The sequence below is a fragment of the Macrotis lagotis genome, chromosome 1 (genome assembly GCF_037893015.1).
Source record: "Macrotis lagotis isolate mMagLag1 chromosome 1, bilby.v1.9.chrom.fasta, whole genome shotgun sequence".
Classification (NCBI taxonomy): Eukaryota; Metazoa; Chordata; class Mammalia; order Peramelemorphia; family Peramelidae; genus Macrotis; species Macrotis lagotis.
The window spans coordinates 896,285,985-896,299,373 of NC_133658.1; the positions used below are offsets into that span (position 1 = coordinate 896,285,985).

General features: G+C 44.8%; 1 protein-coding gene across 4 annotated transcripts in view; it reads left to right on the plus strand.

The window, feature by feature from the left end:
• The window catches only part of MORN1 (MORN repeat containing 1), a 216,971-nt gene that overhangs the window by 185,033 nt on the left and 18,549 nt on the right, over positions 1–13,389 (plus strand). For all 4 annotated transcript variants that reach the window (XM_074218692.1, XM_074218689.1, XM_074218688.1 and 1 more), the window contains exon 13: positions 5,597–5,676. In XM_074218692.1, coding sequence (XP_074074793.1) covers positions 5,597–5,676 — 80 coding nt within the window. The remainder of the gene's footprint in view (positions 1–5,596; positions 5,677–13,389) is intronic.

Here is a 13,389-nt window from a genome sequence, read left to right on the forward strand (position 1 = left end):
CAAAATCCTAAGTCCATAGCATGAGGACTCTAACCTCTTTTCTTGTTTCGAAATTGAGTTCTCCAGTCTTGTGGCATCTCCCCCATTAGCCACAATTGTTCAAAGATCACTGGATTTGCCCAAGTTCATTCCATTTCCTGAAATATAGTTTTCCAGTTTTGAGGATTTGAAATTACAAGAGCAACCTGGTGCTCTCTGACCACATCCTCACTTACCTTGAGCTTACTCCCTCTTAACCACTATTATTTGGATCTTCCCAGACCATAGTTCTTCCTTCTTGAAAGAAGAAAAAGAGACGAGTCAGTTAATTTTTTCCCCTATACTACCTCTGTTATGTTTCATTTGACTAGGCCTCCCATTCTTATCAATCTTTTTGACTCTGACCACCATCATTCCCTCCACCCTGAGCATTGGACTTTTCCCATCTTGGATCATCTCTTTGCCCCTAAGCTCTTTTGGTTGTAATTCAGCAGCTACTGGCTCATTCTAACACCATGTTTCTAGGACACCAGACCACCCCACTCTTACACCACCCTTGTTTCTATCTTCTGCAACATGCATTCTTTAAACCAACAATGGGCAATATGTTTCCCAGATATGTGCACTGTTCTCCTTTTACTACTCAAGCAACCTTCCCCTTCCCCTTTTCTTTCTCATTGGAATTATTCATGTTTGTGTCTCTTACTTGAATTCTTTAAACAAAGATTCCATGACCACTTGTTGAGTCTATTGCAAAGAGAATTCCTCTTCTGGTTTTGGACAAGTTGAAGTCTCAGGTCCCTTCTAGAGTGGGGTTGTGGTATCTGAGTATCTAGCACATACCTAGAACTGTATACAGGATTAGACTGAGACCTAGACTACTCCAATCAAACAGGTCTACTAGCTACATAGCTTCCTATCTCCCACCAAAGCACTTTTTCATTGACTGTCTCTTCTGTCTCTTCTTTTGGTTATTCTCTCTCCTCCTCCACCTTTGGAGTCCCTGGTTTCCTTCAAATCAGAGTTTAAGCACCATTTCCAACATGATTAACTCAGAGGACATTTTCACCTCCCACGTGGGTCACCCTCCCTTTGGAAAGTGATTACAGCCACCAGTAAACACAATTCTGAAAATGTGAGATGCTGCAGCCATGGCTGGACCTGTAGAATCTGAGTTGGGGGGGGGGGGGTAAGCTGGATAGATAGATAGATAGATAGATAGATAGATAGATAGATAGATAGATAGATAGACAGACATAGAAACTCACAGATGAGTGGATGGGGAGAGAGGAAGATAGGTGGATGGGTGGATGGATGAATGGGTGGATGGGTGGGTGAATGAATGGTCACACAGACACACACATATGGTTGGGTAGAGGTTGATGCAAAGACAGATGGATAGATACATAATAGATAGAAACACAGACATACAGATAGGTGGGTAGATAGACGGATAGAGAGAAGGGTGATATGGATAGATAAACAAGAAGACCGTGCTTTGCTAAGTCCTGGGAATACTAATCAAAGCAAAAAGAAATCTCCCATCAGAGATCATGGCTGGCCCAGGCACTTCCCCAAATGGAAGTTGTGGGTAAGAATCACCCAACAGATGAGGGGGACAATGGGCCAGAGATATCTCCAGGGTGAAAAGGTAGCTGAGGTAATTGAAGGAAATTTTCAGAGTCAGGAGAGGGGCCAGGAGAGAAAGTAAAGCCCTACTTTAAGGAGCTCCTCCTCTTTTTCCACCACTTCACCCTCTCCAGCTCACATGGTTCCCACAAAGGAGTCCCGGATCCTCTGCTATCATTTCCTCCCAAGCCCCGGGCTGGCGCCTTATAAGAACCATTTCTGAAAAGCAGATCCAGCTGTTGGAAAGACCATAAAATTCTGATGCCATAAGACACCAAAAGGGTAGCCTCATGTTAAGCTAATAGAATCCATAGCGGCTATTGTTTTCCCATTCTAATCAGTGCCTTTAAAATCTACTTATGCACAATACTTTTGAGCTCTTTTCTCTCTCTGGGTTTATTTTCTCAAAGCCCTTGGGGTTCTGTAAAAACTCTTAGGATGCTGGTAAGCCCTTTTATTTCTCTTCATGCTGGAAGAGTGACAGGCTTTAGTTATTCTTAGTGCTAAATTATTTATCTTCCTTCCCCTCCTAGCCCATATTTCAGAATCTTTAACTTGACTCCTGGGATCCAGTAGAGGTCTCTCCCCCCCCCCACCCCACCCCCATTTGAAATGAAGCAATTTTTACATCTTTTGTCTTTAATTTTTTATCATCAAAACTCTCGGCCCAACGTTTGGCTATGAAAGACTATTAAAGGTGCAGGGACTGGGCTAATTGTGGAAGAAGTTTTTCCCAGGTCCTTGGAAAAACCACCTTCTGTGTTCCTAGTCTTCTCCCAGTGACATAGGAAGCAACAACAGTGGGGATCTGAATGAAGCTAGGGAGCAGAATCTTATGGAATATGACAGGGTCCTTTGAAAATTCCATAGATAAACAAATATCTCTGGGGTCTGGGAGATTTCCCAACTTCTCCCTGGACAAATGATTCAATATGAAAGCTGGCTTCAAGGTGGCAGGGTAGGGAGTTGTTCCAAATGGGGGAATATATATTATTATTTGTTGAGTAGTTTCAGTTGTGTCTGACTTTTTGTAATCCCATTTGGGGTTTTCTTGGCAAAAAAAAATGATTTGCCATTTCCTTCTCTACTTTATTTGTCAGATGAGGAAACTGAGGCAAACAGGGTAAAGTGACTTGCCTGGGATCATACAGTTACTAAGTATCTGAGATCCAATTTGATCTCAGGTCCTCTTGACTCTAGTGTTAGCCCCCTCTCTATTCTCTGTGTCCCATAACTGCAATGGGATGGGGAGGGTGGATCTTCACAATTGCCCATAAATTTGTCTATTGGGATTGCTATCCAGAATGTATAAACCTCTTGTATGTCACAAATATACTGTGCCTCCCTGTCCCCCCAAGAGAAAATTTTGCAGAGAAACAGTGATCTGTCTTCACAGTAATGAGCGATTATTCATGAAACCTGCCTTCCCTTTCATTATGGAGGTGGGGGACCATGGGTGTGGAGTGTGATATACGGGTTGCTTTTGTCAAATGGGTTTCCTTAAATGTTTTCTTTATTGCAAAGAAAGGTTTTAACATGGTGGTGGGAAGGCGATTTAGGGGGAATAACCATGGTATAAAAACAAGAAGCAACAATAAAATGTTAATTTTTAAAAAACAGACTATTCAAGTTGTATCTCAGTGAGGCCGAGTTGGTTACCATAGTTACCCAGGATGTTCACTAAGAGATAAAGCCAGTAGAAAAGCAAAGGCGATGATTGCAGTGTAGACCCATCCAGATAATTGGAGTAGCATCTGGTCCCCAGTTCTGAAAGCATCTCCTCATTGGCCAAGTATCTCACATGGCCTGATGCTGTACCCTTCCTCCGCTTTAGAGATGCTGGATCCGGATGGTGGTCCAGTCTGGGGTGGGGGTGGGGGAGGGGGAAGGAAGCAACAAGTCCCAGCTCAGTGACAGAATGAATTGGCCCTCTCCCTCAGGGAACCCGTGAAAAGCATGATCTCCCTCTGCATTCAGTGACTGTTGATTAAATCCATTTTTCTATTTAAGAGAGAAAAAATAATAATCTCCCTTCCTGCATCCCATACTTATGAACTCTTAAGTGATGGCGTCCCAAGCTCTTCCTGTCAAGACTTAGCCCTACAAAGTGATTACCACCATTCAAGTACCTTCCCCAAGCTCTGTCAGATAGTAGCACATTGCATACGGAATGAATGTGTCATAGCAGATCTGATTAGGGCTTGGGAAGACTTAAGCATCTCAGTGTTCCTAAAAAGAGGCCCTGAAGAGAAACTATGACAATCTGACACTGAGCCTCAGCCACCATACCCCACCCTCAGTGCATCAAGGCTTCTGGGCTCTGCCCACTCCTCATTGGGAATAATGAAGAATAACTGGGTGAAGGTTGTGGGGGTTCTCCCATGGCCCCGATGCAGCCTGCACAGATTGGCTCCCCTACCCAGCCAGCCTGCTCTGGGTTTATTCATCGCTAAAGAAGAAGTCCTACTCCTTCAAAGCCAGATTCTGTAACGTCAGCTCTTTTCTGAATAGTTCCTAATTTTTTTTATGCTCCCATTCTTCTTACGCAGAAGCTTTTTTTTTCTTCCTCAAAACAAATCACCCTCCTCCATACATATTTTACCCTTCGAAACTTTTACTCCATCTTCTCAGTCACCCCAAATAGCATTCTCCCTCCCAACTGCCACCCCTTCTCAGTCTGCTTTCCAATCAATGGCTTGGAAACATGGAAATCTGCAGGGTCAGAAAGGGGTGGAAGTGTCTAGGAATCAGGTTCTTGACGGACCTCAGTCCCAGTTCAATTAAAGGTGTGTGTGTATGTGAACCTCTCTGTGTGTGTTTCTCTGTGCCTGTGTCTGTGATAGAGATGGGGGGGGGGAGAGAGAAAGAGAGAGAGACAGACAGAGACAGACAGAGACAGACAGAGAGAGAGAGACAGACAGAGAGACAGAGACAGAGACAGAGACAGACATGTATATGCATATAAGATTGACTTGGGCCTGAGGTCCCTCAACAGTGACTCTTGACTCTTCTTGCTTTCTGTCTTTCTCTATGTCTCTCTCTTTTTCTCTTTCTGCCTCTGTCTGTCTCTTTGTCTTTGTTTCTCCATCGCTATTTATGAGTGTGCATATATACATATTGAACTGGAGCTCGAGTCCATAACAGGGACTATTCCTAAGTGTAGAAGCTTTATGAAGGTTGAAAGCAATACCTTGTCCCAACCTTTCATTCTCCACGATGCAGCAAAGGCTCTACCTTGGAGTAGGCACCCAACAAACAAATGTTCATGCCATTGAATCAAGTATTAACTCTTAGAAAACTCATTCTTTGGATAATGTCATAGATGCATCTATTCCAGTAGTGGGGGTGAAATGTATTTCTTAAGTTCTGTAAACCCTTGTTACTCTTGTCATCCTTGAACAACCATTGTGGAGGGAGGCAAAACTAGCAGGACATCCCATTAATCACATTTTTCTTGAAGATAAGACACCCATCAGGCCATTAGAAATTAATTTGTCTCTGTTCCCTGCCAAAGGATGTTAACACAAGGTGGGGTTTCAACCCCTTCGTGGCTGTACACATACTTTGTTGGAATTCTCAGTCTTTGATACATGCTAAACCCTAGTTCTTCCTGCCTGACCTTCAAAACAAACTGAGCAAGTTGCTGAAGACCAATGTAGAATGCTCCACAAATGTCATTCCATTTACCTGCTTCTCCCAAGTGCTCACTAGCCAGTCTTCCTGGGAATCGGTTCTTCCCTGAGAAGACTCAAACTGGCCATGGATTTGGTGGACTCAGGGCTGATATCTTGGGTGCCATCTTCAGCCTAGTCTTAGTTCTGTCTCTGACTTGAGCATGACCTCAGCCAAGGCATTGCCCTCTCACCTGTAAAATGAAGGGATTGAACTAGAGGGTGTCTGAGATTCCCATACCTCTAATGTTTCAAACCTTTACAGCCTTGAGCTTTTGATTCTGCTCTGGTAGTAAAAGACTTATTTTCCCTTGTAGGAATAAATCGCCAACCCAGCAGATAATGCCCTGCCTAGACCAACCCCTATCATCTTCAGATACCTTGACAGCATATCCAGGTAAGCATGAGCAATTCAAATTTGGGATTCAGATTTTCAGAGGGGTCTCTCTACCCTCCACCCTCCAAGAAAAGCCTTCTCTGAGCCCCCAGGGTGCCCTTTGGCCCTAGAGAGACTGACTGAGCAGTCATGCCCTCCAGAAAGATAGAAATCTGCCCTTCTCAGTAGCTCTCAGGGCTACAAGCCCCAAGCAGGTGCGAAAGCCTTTTTTCTCCAGCTGTAATTTTAGGATCAGAATAGCCAGGACATGATAACCATTTGTTTCAACATCTGGAAAGATGCACTGACTACTCATTTCCTCTGAATATGCTCCTAAATGTGAGATTTATTTAAGTTATGGGATTGTCGCATAATCGGTGGCCAAGTGTAAAGTCTAGGCCCTGGAAAGTTCTAAATGTTTGCAGTTAGCTCTTGAGGCTCTCAATATGGACTGCCACGGACAACTCCCCTGGGTCCTGGCTTGGCTGGCTGCTTTTAATGCTATCTTAGGGGTTGGTTTGTGCTTAGCAAAGACAAGCTCATATTGACATCAAACAGAGAATGTAGAAGGCAGGGAGTCTACTGCCCTCGAAGGTGGTGATTGGGGGATCAAGGTACCATTTTTAGTAGCCATGGCATGGCTCCTTTCCCGTGGTTCAGGAACTCCAACTCAACCAACATTTATTAAGGGTTGACTGTATAAATAGTCAGCGTGCCAGGGGTTGGGGATCCAAGGACAAAAACAGACTCATCCTTGCTTTCAGAGAGCTGACTTTTCTTAGGGAGATCATGGGGAGAATGAAACATGTCTGCAGAAAAGAAAATGATGACAGCTAGGATAGAGGTGGGGTGGATGTCATATAGGAGGTAGAGTCTCTATGCAGTGAGGAGAGAGGGCATTGCAGGCAAGAGAGATAACTGAGAAGGCATGGAGGAGGGAAGAAAGAAAGGGAGATAGAGGAGGAAGAGGAAAAAGAAGAGGGGGAAAGAGAAAGAGGAGGAGAGAGATGAAATATTATTTATAAGGACTGGCTAATAGACTAATTTGACTAGAAAAAAGTATGAGGAGAGTAGAATGTAAAGATGTTCTGAGGGTAAGTGTGAGACAGTTTCCAGAAGTCATTGAATGACAGCTTAGGATTTTGTGTTTTATTCTAGAGGCAATAGGGAACTAATGGAGCTAGACAGATAGATAGATAAACAGACAGACAGGTGGATATGGATGGATAGAAGTGGATGGATGGATAGATGGAGATGGATGGATGGATGGATGGATGGATGGATGGATGGATGGATGGATAGATACATGGATACATGGATAAAGATGGATAGATTGATAGTGAGATAGCAAGTGAGTACTATATTTTTAGCAATATCACTTTAGTAGCTATTTGGAGGATAGATTAGGAAGAGAAGAGACTGGAGGCAGTAAGACAACAGCAAGGCTGTTGATAGTCTAGTGAGAGATTTTAAGAGGGTCTGAACCCAGGGTGGTGCTATATGAGTAGAGAAAAGATACATGTATTCAAGATTCAAGAGATGTTGGGTAGACATAACTGAAAAGACTTGGCAACTAATAGAAATTGAAGGAGAGAGAATGGAAAGAGTCAAAGAAGGCACCACAGTTATAAATCTGAGTAATTGCAAGGTTAATGATGCCCTCAACAGAAACAGGGACATTTGGAGGAGGGGCACAGTTGGGAAAACATCATGAGTTCCAGATTATTGCCTTCTAGACTGGCTGTTTTGAGGGCAGACGAGGAGTCTGCTTTTCTCAGCCTCTCAGCAAAACAAAGAAAGACCAGGTCAAAGGTGAAGAAGCTTTTCCAGAAAGGTGCTTGGAACCTCTGAGAAGAGCCTGAGGATGTTGAAGGGAAATTCTTAGTTAGATACAGTCTGGATTGGGCAACCTCTGAGGTGAGGTGGTGGCAAGCACTGATGTTCACACTCCCGGCTAGCTACGAGACTGCCTCTCTCTTTCCATCCTTACCTCGATGACCTTTGCAGGACTTCCTTCATCTCTGAGAGTTTCATTGTCTGAAAAATATATTGTGTCATATTCTGAAGATCCTGTGCCCCATGAACTGACCTTTGATCATAGCTGTGTGTTAATGACCACAAAATTCATAGACCTTTAACGAACGATTTTCTTTAAGCACGACTCCATTAGCTTTTATGGTGACTTTATGGCTATTGATGATCTCCCAAATGTCTCCCCCAAAAGAGGAGTTGTAATGGGAAAGGGTTCATGAGCAGCTCCTCTCAGACTCAGGGCAGTAACTGATGATGGTCCTGTAAAGACCTGGCAATTCAATGACAAAGGATATGAAGCAGCTTTCTGAGATGTAGTCCCAGGAAAGGCCAAAGAAGGTATTCCCCATCAGGCTCTAGTTTTGTTTATGGTGCCAGAACCATTAGGGATCCAGCCCATAGGGAACTCAGAGACTGTCTAATCCAATCACCCATTTTACAAATGAGGAAACTGAGGTCTTAAAAGGTTATAGGTCTATTCCTCCCAATATAAAACCCGAGGCTTTCCTCTATACCAGACTGCTTAGTACACAGTGAGCTTTCACACTTGTGAAAATATCAGTTGGCTGATGAATTTTCTTCATGACCTAGCCTTGATTTGCACCCTAATTGTATAGGGCACTGGGCTAGGCTCTGTACCCCCCAAATTCCTCAGGCATTGCCCTACTCTGCAAGAATGAATTAAAATATCAGCCTATATAGACAAAGGCTCAAAGAGGATTTAGTTGAGCCTGTAGACCAAAGAGGAATAGAGGCAGAGGAAGCCGACCTGTGCACCAAATCCCTGGACAGTGGATCAAGAGGCCTTAAAAAGAGATGAAGTACCATGCTCATGGATTCATGGTGTGCCACTCACAGTGCTGCGATTGAGACACAGACAAGAAAGGAGGGAGACAGAGTCCTTGCTCTTCCAGGAAAACTCTTAGAGCCAAGCTGATGAGCCCTGACTAGAAGAGCCAGAGGAGCAGAGCAAGAAGCAGAAAACCAGTGCTCAACAGGGCCCCAGAGACCAGTCGATGCTGAGAGCTGGAAAGAAGAGGCTCCTCTAGTTCCACCAGATTTGGACAAGAGTGGCCTCTATGATGTCCTTCTCAAGACAAGTGGACACCCGGCCGTCGACTTGAAGACCTCCACAGAGTCCAGTCACTCTCTATCTCCCAAAGTAGCCCATTTCATAGATGAGAAAACTGAGGCCTCGGGAAGTCAAGTAACTTGCCCAAGGTCTCATAGCCCTGAAACTGAAGTCAAAACATCATGACTCTCAATCTGGGAGGGCTCATTTTACAAAGAGAGAAATTGAGATCCCGTGAAGGTCATACAAGGAGCAAGCCCCCTAGGCAGGATTCAAATTCAGATCTTTTGGTTCCATATCCAATGCTCTTCTCACTCTGTCACACTGTTCTCCAGTCCTTTGGCCCTCTTATGTCTCTGAGACACACTCCAGTTTGTCTCTCCTCAGATATGTGGTCTATAATTCCAAATGTGGTCAGTCCACAGCAAACCACAGCAGGGTGGTTGCATCCCTGGTTCACCCAAGTCCCAGATATTTTCCACAGGAGATTCTGTCCTCCTATGGTTCTCATCCATCTGGTACTTGGAAATTATGACTGGCTTTGAGCTTATACCCAGAAATTCCCATTTGTCCTTACTGCATCCCATCAGACTCAGCCTGTCATCGTTCTAGCCTGTCAAGATCCTCTAGACAGGGCACAGCACTGACAGCACAGAGTCAGGAAGGTCCAAGTTCAAATCCAGCCTCAGACACTTGATACTAGCTGTATAACCTTGGGAAAGTCACTTAATCCCATTGCCTCACCAAAAAAAAAATCCTCTGAGGGGCAGTTAGGTGGCTCAGTATACAGAGAGCCAGGCCTGGAGTTAGGAGTTCAAATGTGAGCTCAGACACTTAATACTTACTAAGCTGTATGACCTTGGACAAGTCACTTAATTCCATTGCCTTACAAAAACAAAAATAAATAAAAATAAATTTTAAAAAAGCTCCTCTGGACAAAGGAGGAAAATCAAAGTCCTGAGAAGTGTTCCCAAGATCACCCAAATAGCCAAGCCAAAGTCTGAAGCTAGATCTCCTCCATGTCCAGAGCTCTTTCCTGGATATGACACCTTGACCCTCCTCTGAGATGGTACTTGCTTTGGGTCTTGAAGGGTAAATAGAATTTATCTCCATGTGCAAGAGCAGTTCCTTGAATAAAGTCCAGAGGTTAGATTAAGCCTGGCAGTAGGAGGGCTCTGGTACAACTGGAGAAGATGAGTTCACTCTGAGGAGCAATGAAACATGAAAGGAGAAAGAGAATGATGTCATGTCATGGAAGGCCTTAAACATCAAGGGAAGGAGTTCTGCCTGCAGAAGTCTGGGGGTTCCCAAGATGGTTGTTCCATAAACTCCTTTCAAAAATAGCAGAAATGTCTCATGAAGCCCCAGAGTAACTACTGATAACCGTTAACAGTTATTCACTGCTTCAGTTGCCACTAAAGAATTCTGATCTTGAGCTGTGTGACCTTGGGCAAGTCGCTTAACCCCTTTTGCCTTGCCAAAAAAAAAAAAGAATATTAAAGAATTCTGATCATGAGCTCAAAAGATCCAAGGGCTTTATCAACCACTTTGTCACGTAATAGAAAATGGGGACTCCAAGTTTCTTAAGTGGAGGATTGTGCCAGCTGATTTTCCTGACATCAGGGTCAAACTGGCTTCTTTACCACTTCCCCCTCATTACTTCTAGGCCTGCCCCCAGAACAGAGGACATCACTCTTACTTCCACCCAGAACAATCATTGCCACAGGACAAATGTTCAGATATTTGAAGATCACCTTTGTGCCCATCTCCTTCCCCACCCCCTCCTACCCCTTTGCTTCCTTACCCCCACCCTCCAATGCCCATTCTTCCATATTTGAATGACTCCATGATCTCAAGCCCATCAGAATGATTTCCTTCCACTAAGGCCTGTCCCCACTAGTCACCGCACCTCATCCTTTGTATTTTTTGTCTTTGCTTCCCATAAATTCTTCCTAGAAGATCTCCTCAACACAACCCCAGCTCCTTAAGAGAAGGGAATACTGTTTTGCTTTCCTTGTTCTCCCTGTACAGCATAAGAGCTAGCTAACTGACTCGGACCAGCCAACATCTTCCAGGATTTAGATTTTTAAGATCACCCCAGAGACAAACAAAACCCAAGGAGGCTCCCACTTTCCCCTAAGTCACTAAGATCATAAGTTTAGAATCAGCTAGTCCAGTCTCATTTTACAGAAGTGGAAACTGAGATGAAGCCCAGGGACATGAAGTCCCATAAGCATCGCCAGCTATCAAGCACTCCCTGTCCCCCAGGTCTTCATGGTGAAACATTCCCATGAGAATCTCACAGAGGTCCAATGCTGTAGCGAGTGTTGGGAGATGAGCACACTGATTGATCGCCCAAGGTCACACATCTAGGATGGATCAAGGATCCAGGTCCAAGGCTTGAAGGGTTATGGCGGCTGCACCCAACTGGCCATGTCATGTATAACTCCACCTTGGGGTGGGAAGCCCATGAGCAGTCAGAGACCCCGGACTCAGATGAATCTCAGAGGCTGCCCTTTCCAGCCCTTATCTGAAGAAAGAATTCCCCCTATCAAAAACCTGAGTCCTAGATGTGTCTTTTGCCTCTCAAATCCCCACCAAGAGTGGCAAAAGACAAACCCTTCCCTCAAAGAGCTTATAGTCTAATGAAGAGACAAAAAGCAAACAGCTATGTACCAACTAGCTTCTTGGAGGATACAGAGAGGGCACTAGAACTAAGAGGGCTTTGGGAAGGCTTTCTGTAAAAGATGAGTTTTCATTGGAACTTAAAGTCAGGAAAGACTAGTCTGTGTAAAAAAGGGAGAGCTCTAAAGGCATGGAAGCAGAAAAAATGCTACCTGGGCCTTAGTCTCCTCATCTGTCAAATGAAGGGGTTAGACTAGATGACCTCTGAAGTCCCTTCCATTCTTTGATCCTATAATTCTAGGCATGGTTGACCCAAGGTAGATGGTGAGGGGCTGAAGCCACAAAGAGCAGGCACTCTGCATCTCACTGATCCAGGCAGCTGTGCAGCTGGGCAGCTGCCCTCCTCCTCCTTCCTCTTTATGACCTGCAGAATAAAGCATGAGCTCTGTTTGGTGTTTTGAGTCCTTCACAACCCAGCCCCTAGCTCCCTGTCCAGCCTCACTCTCCAGTCCCATCCCACTGGCCCTCCCTGTGTTCCTCCTACCCCCATCTCCGTGCCCTTCTCCAGGTGGTCCCTCATACCTGGAATGCACCCCATTCCCCCTTAGTCCCTCAACTTCTTTCAGAGCTCACCTCAAAGGTGTCCTCCGACAAGAGGCTTTTCCTCATCTTCCCCTCCTCCCCCCTGCCAAAGCTTCCCCCATGGAATTACCTTGCAGTCTTTTAGTATGTGCTCATAGGCATCATGTTCCCTTCCTGGACAGAAGGTAAGCTCACTAAAGGCAGCCAGTGTGTCCTCCCTGTCTTCAGACAGCACCAGATATACATAGTAAGTTGTCAAGGCACCAGGCATTTTTTAAGTTCCTTCTAACTTACATGCCCTGGGAATACAAATAAGAGCAAAAAGACAGTGCCTGTCCTGAAGCAGCTTACATTCTAATGGGAAGATCACAGTGGAGAAGAGGGGAAGTGCTCAAGTCCAGAGCTTAAAAGATGGCAGCTCTGAGCCCTTCTTCCAATAGAAGTCCCAGAAAGAAGGGAGCAGAGGGAGAAGGCAACTGAGACATGATGGCTAAGTTGAGACAATAAAGGCATGTTGATTAATTGATTGATGAATTGAAAAATGCTCTTAGGTGCCCCCAAATCCCTGATGGATTTTAGTCTTCTGACTGGTGTATGTGGGCTACTATTGTATATTCTCGGCCCAGGGGTATGCTGGTTCTGTCTGCCCCCCACCACCAGAGTAAGCAATGATTGATGTAATGGACAGGCCTGGTCAGCCAGAGGGGTGTCTCCCCTTCTTATATCCTTTACTGCCTTCCTAAGGATGAGATGGAAAGGGTGAAGGTGACCCACTTGGCAGATTTCTTAAAGCTTTGGACAGGAAATTTTCCCAGCCTATGAGAAGATTTAGCCAACTACCATCCGGTTTCTGGATCTCTGACTTTTAATTTGCCTTCACTCCTGTCAACTTCCTGTGCTGAAGGACAACAGAGCTGAGGAATTTCCAAAATAGAAAATGCCTGGAGGTGGCTGGAATCCTGGTTCTGATTTGATGAGTTTCCGATCATTACTCTCAGACTCTCTCCATTGGCATATGAGAGGCATGGAAAGAGCAGAGACTAAAAATAGGAGGGAGGGTCTGGGACCAAAAGGGAGGAGAAAATATCGGAAAGCATTTTGAAATGCTGAGTACTGGGAAAATCTACACAGTCTCTCATTTAAACCAACATCCCCCCGCCTCAAGTCAAGCCCACTGGACCCTCTTTTATCTCATATCAACTTCCTTTTGCTTCATTGGTTTCCAGTATGGACCCCTGGCCCAGTTTTCCGATGCCTCACGTGTCTGAAAAGGATTGTGCAACTTCGCAAATAGATTTTTTTTTCCATTTCAGTCCCCTAGATAAAGTTTGACATGATTCCTAAGGCCTAAACAAGCTCCCAGGTTTCCCCAGCACCATCAACCCACTCACCTCATCCAGTCCCTAAAGCACAGAGATCTTGCT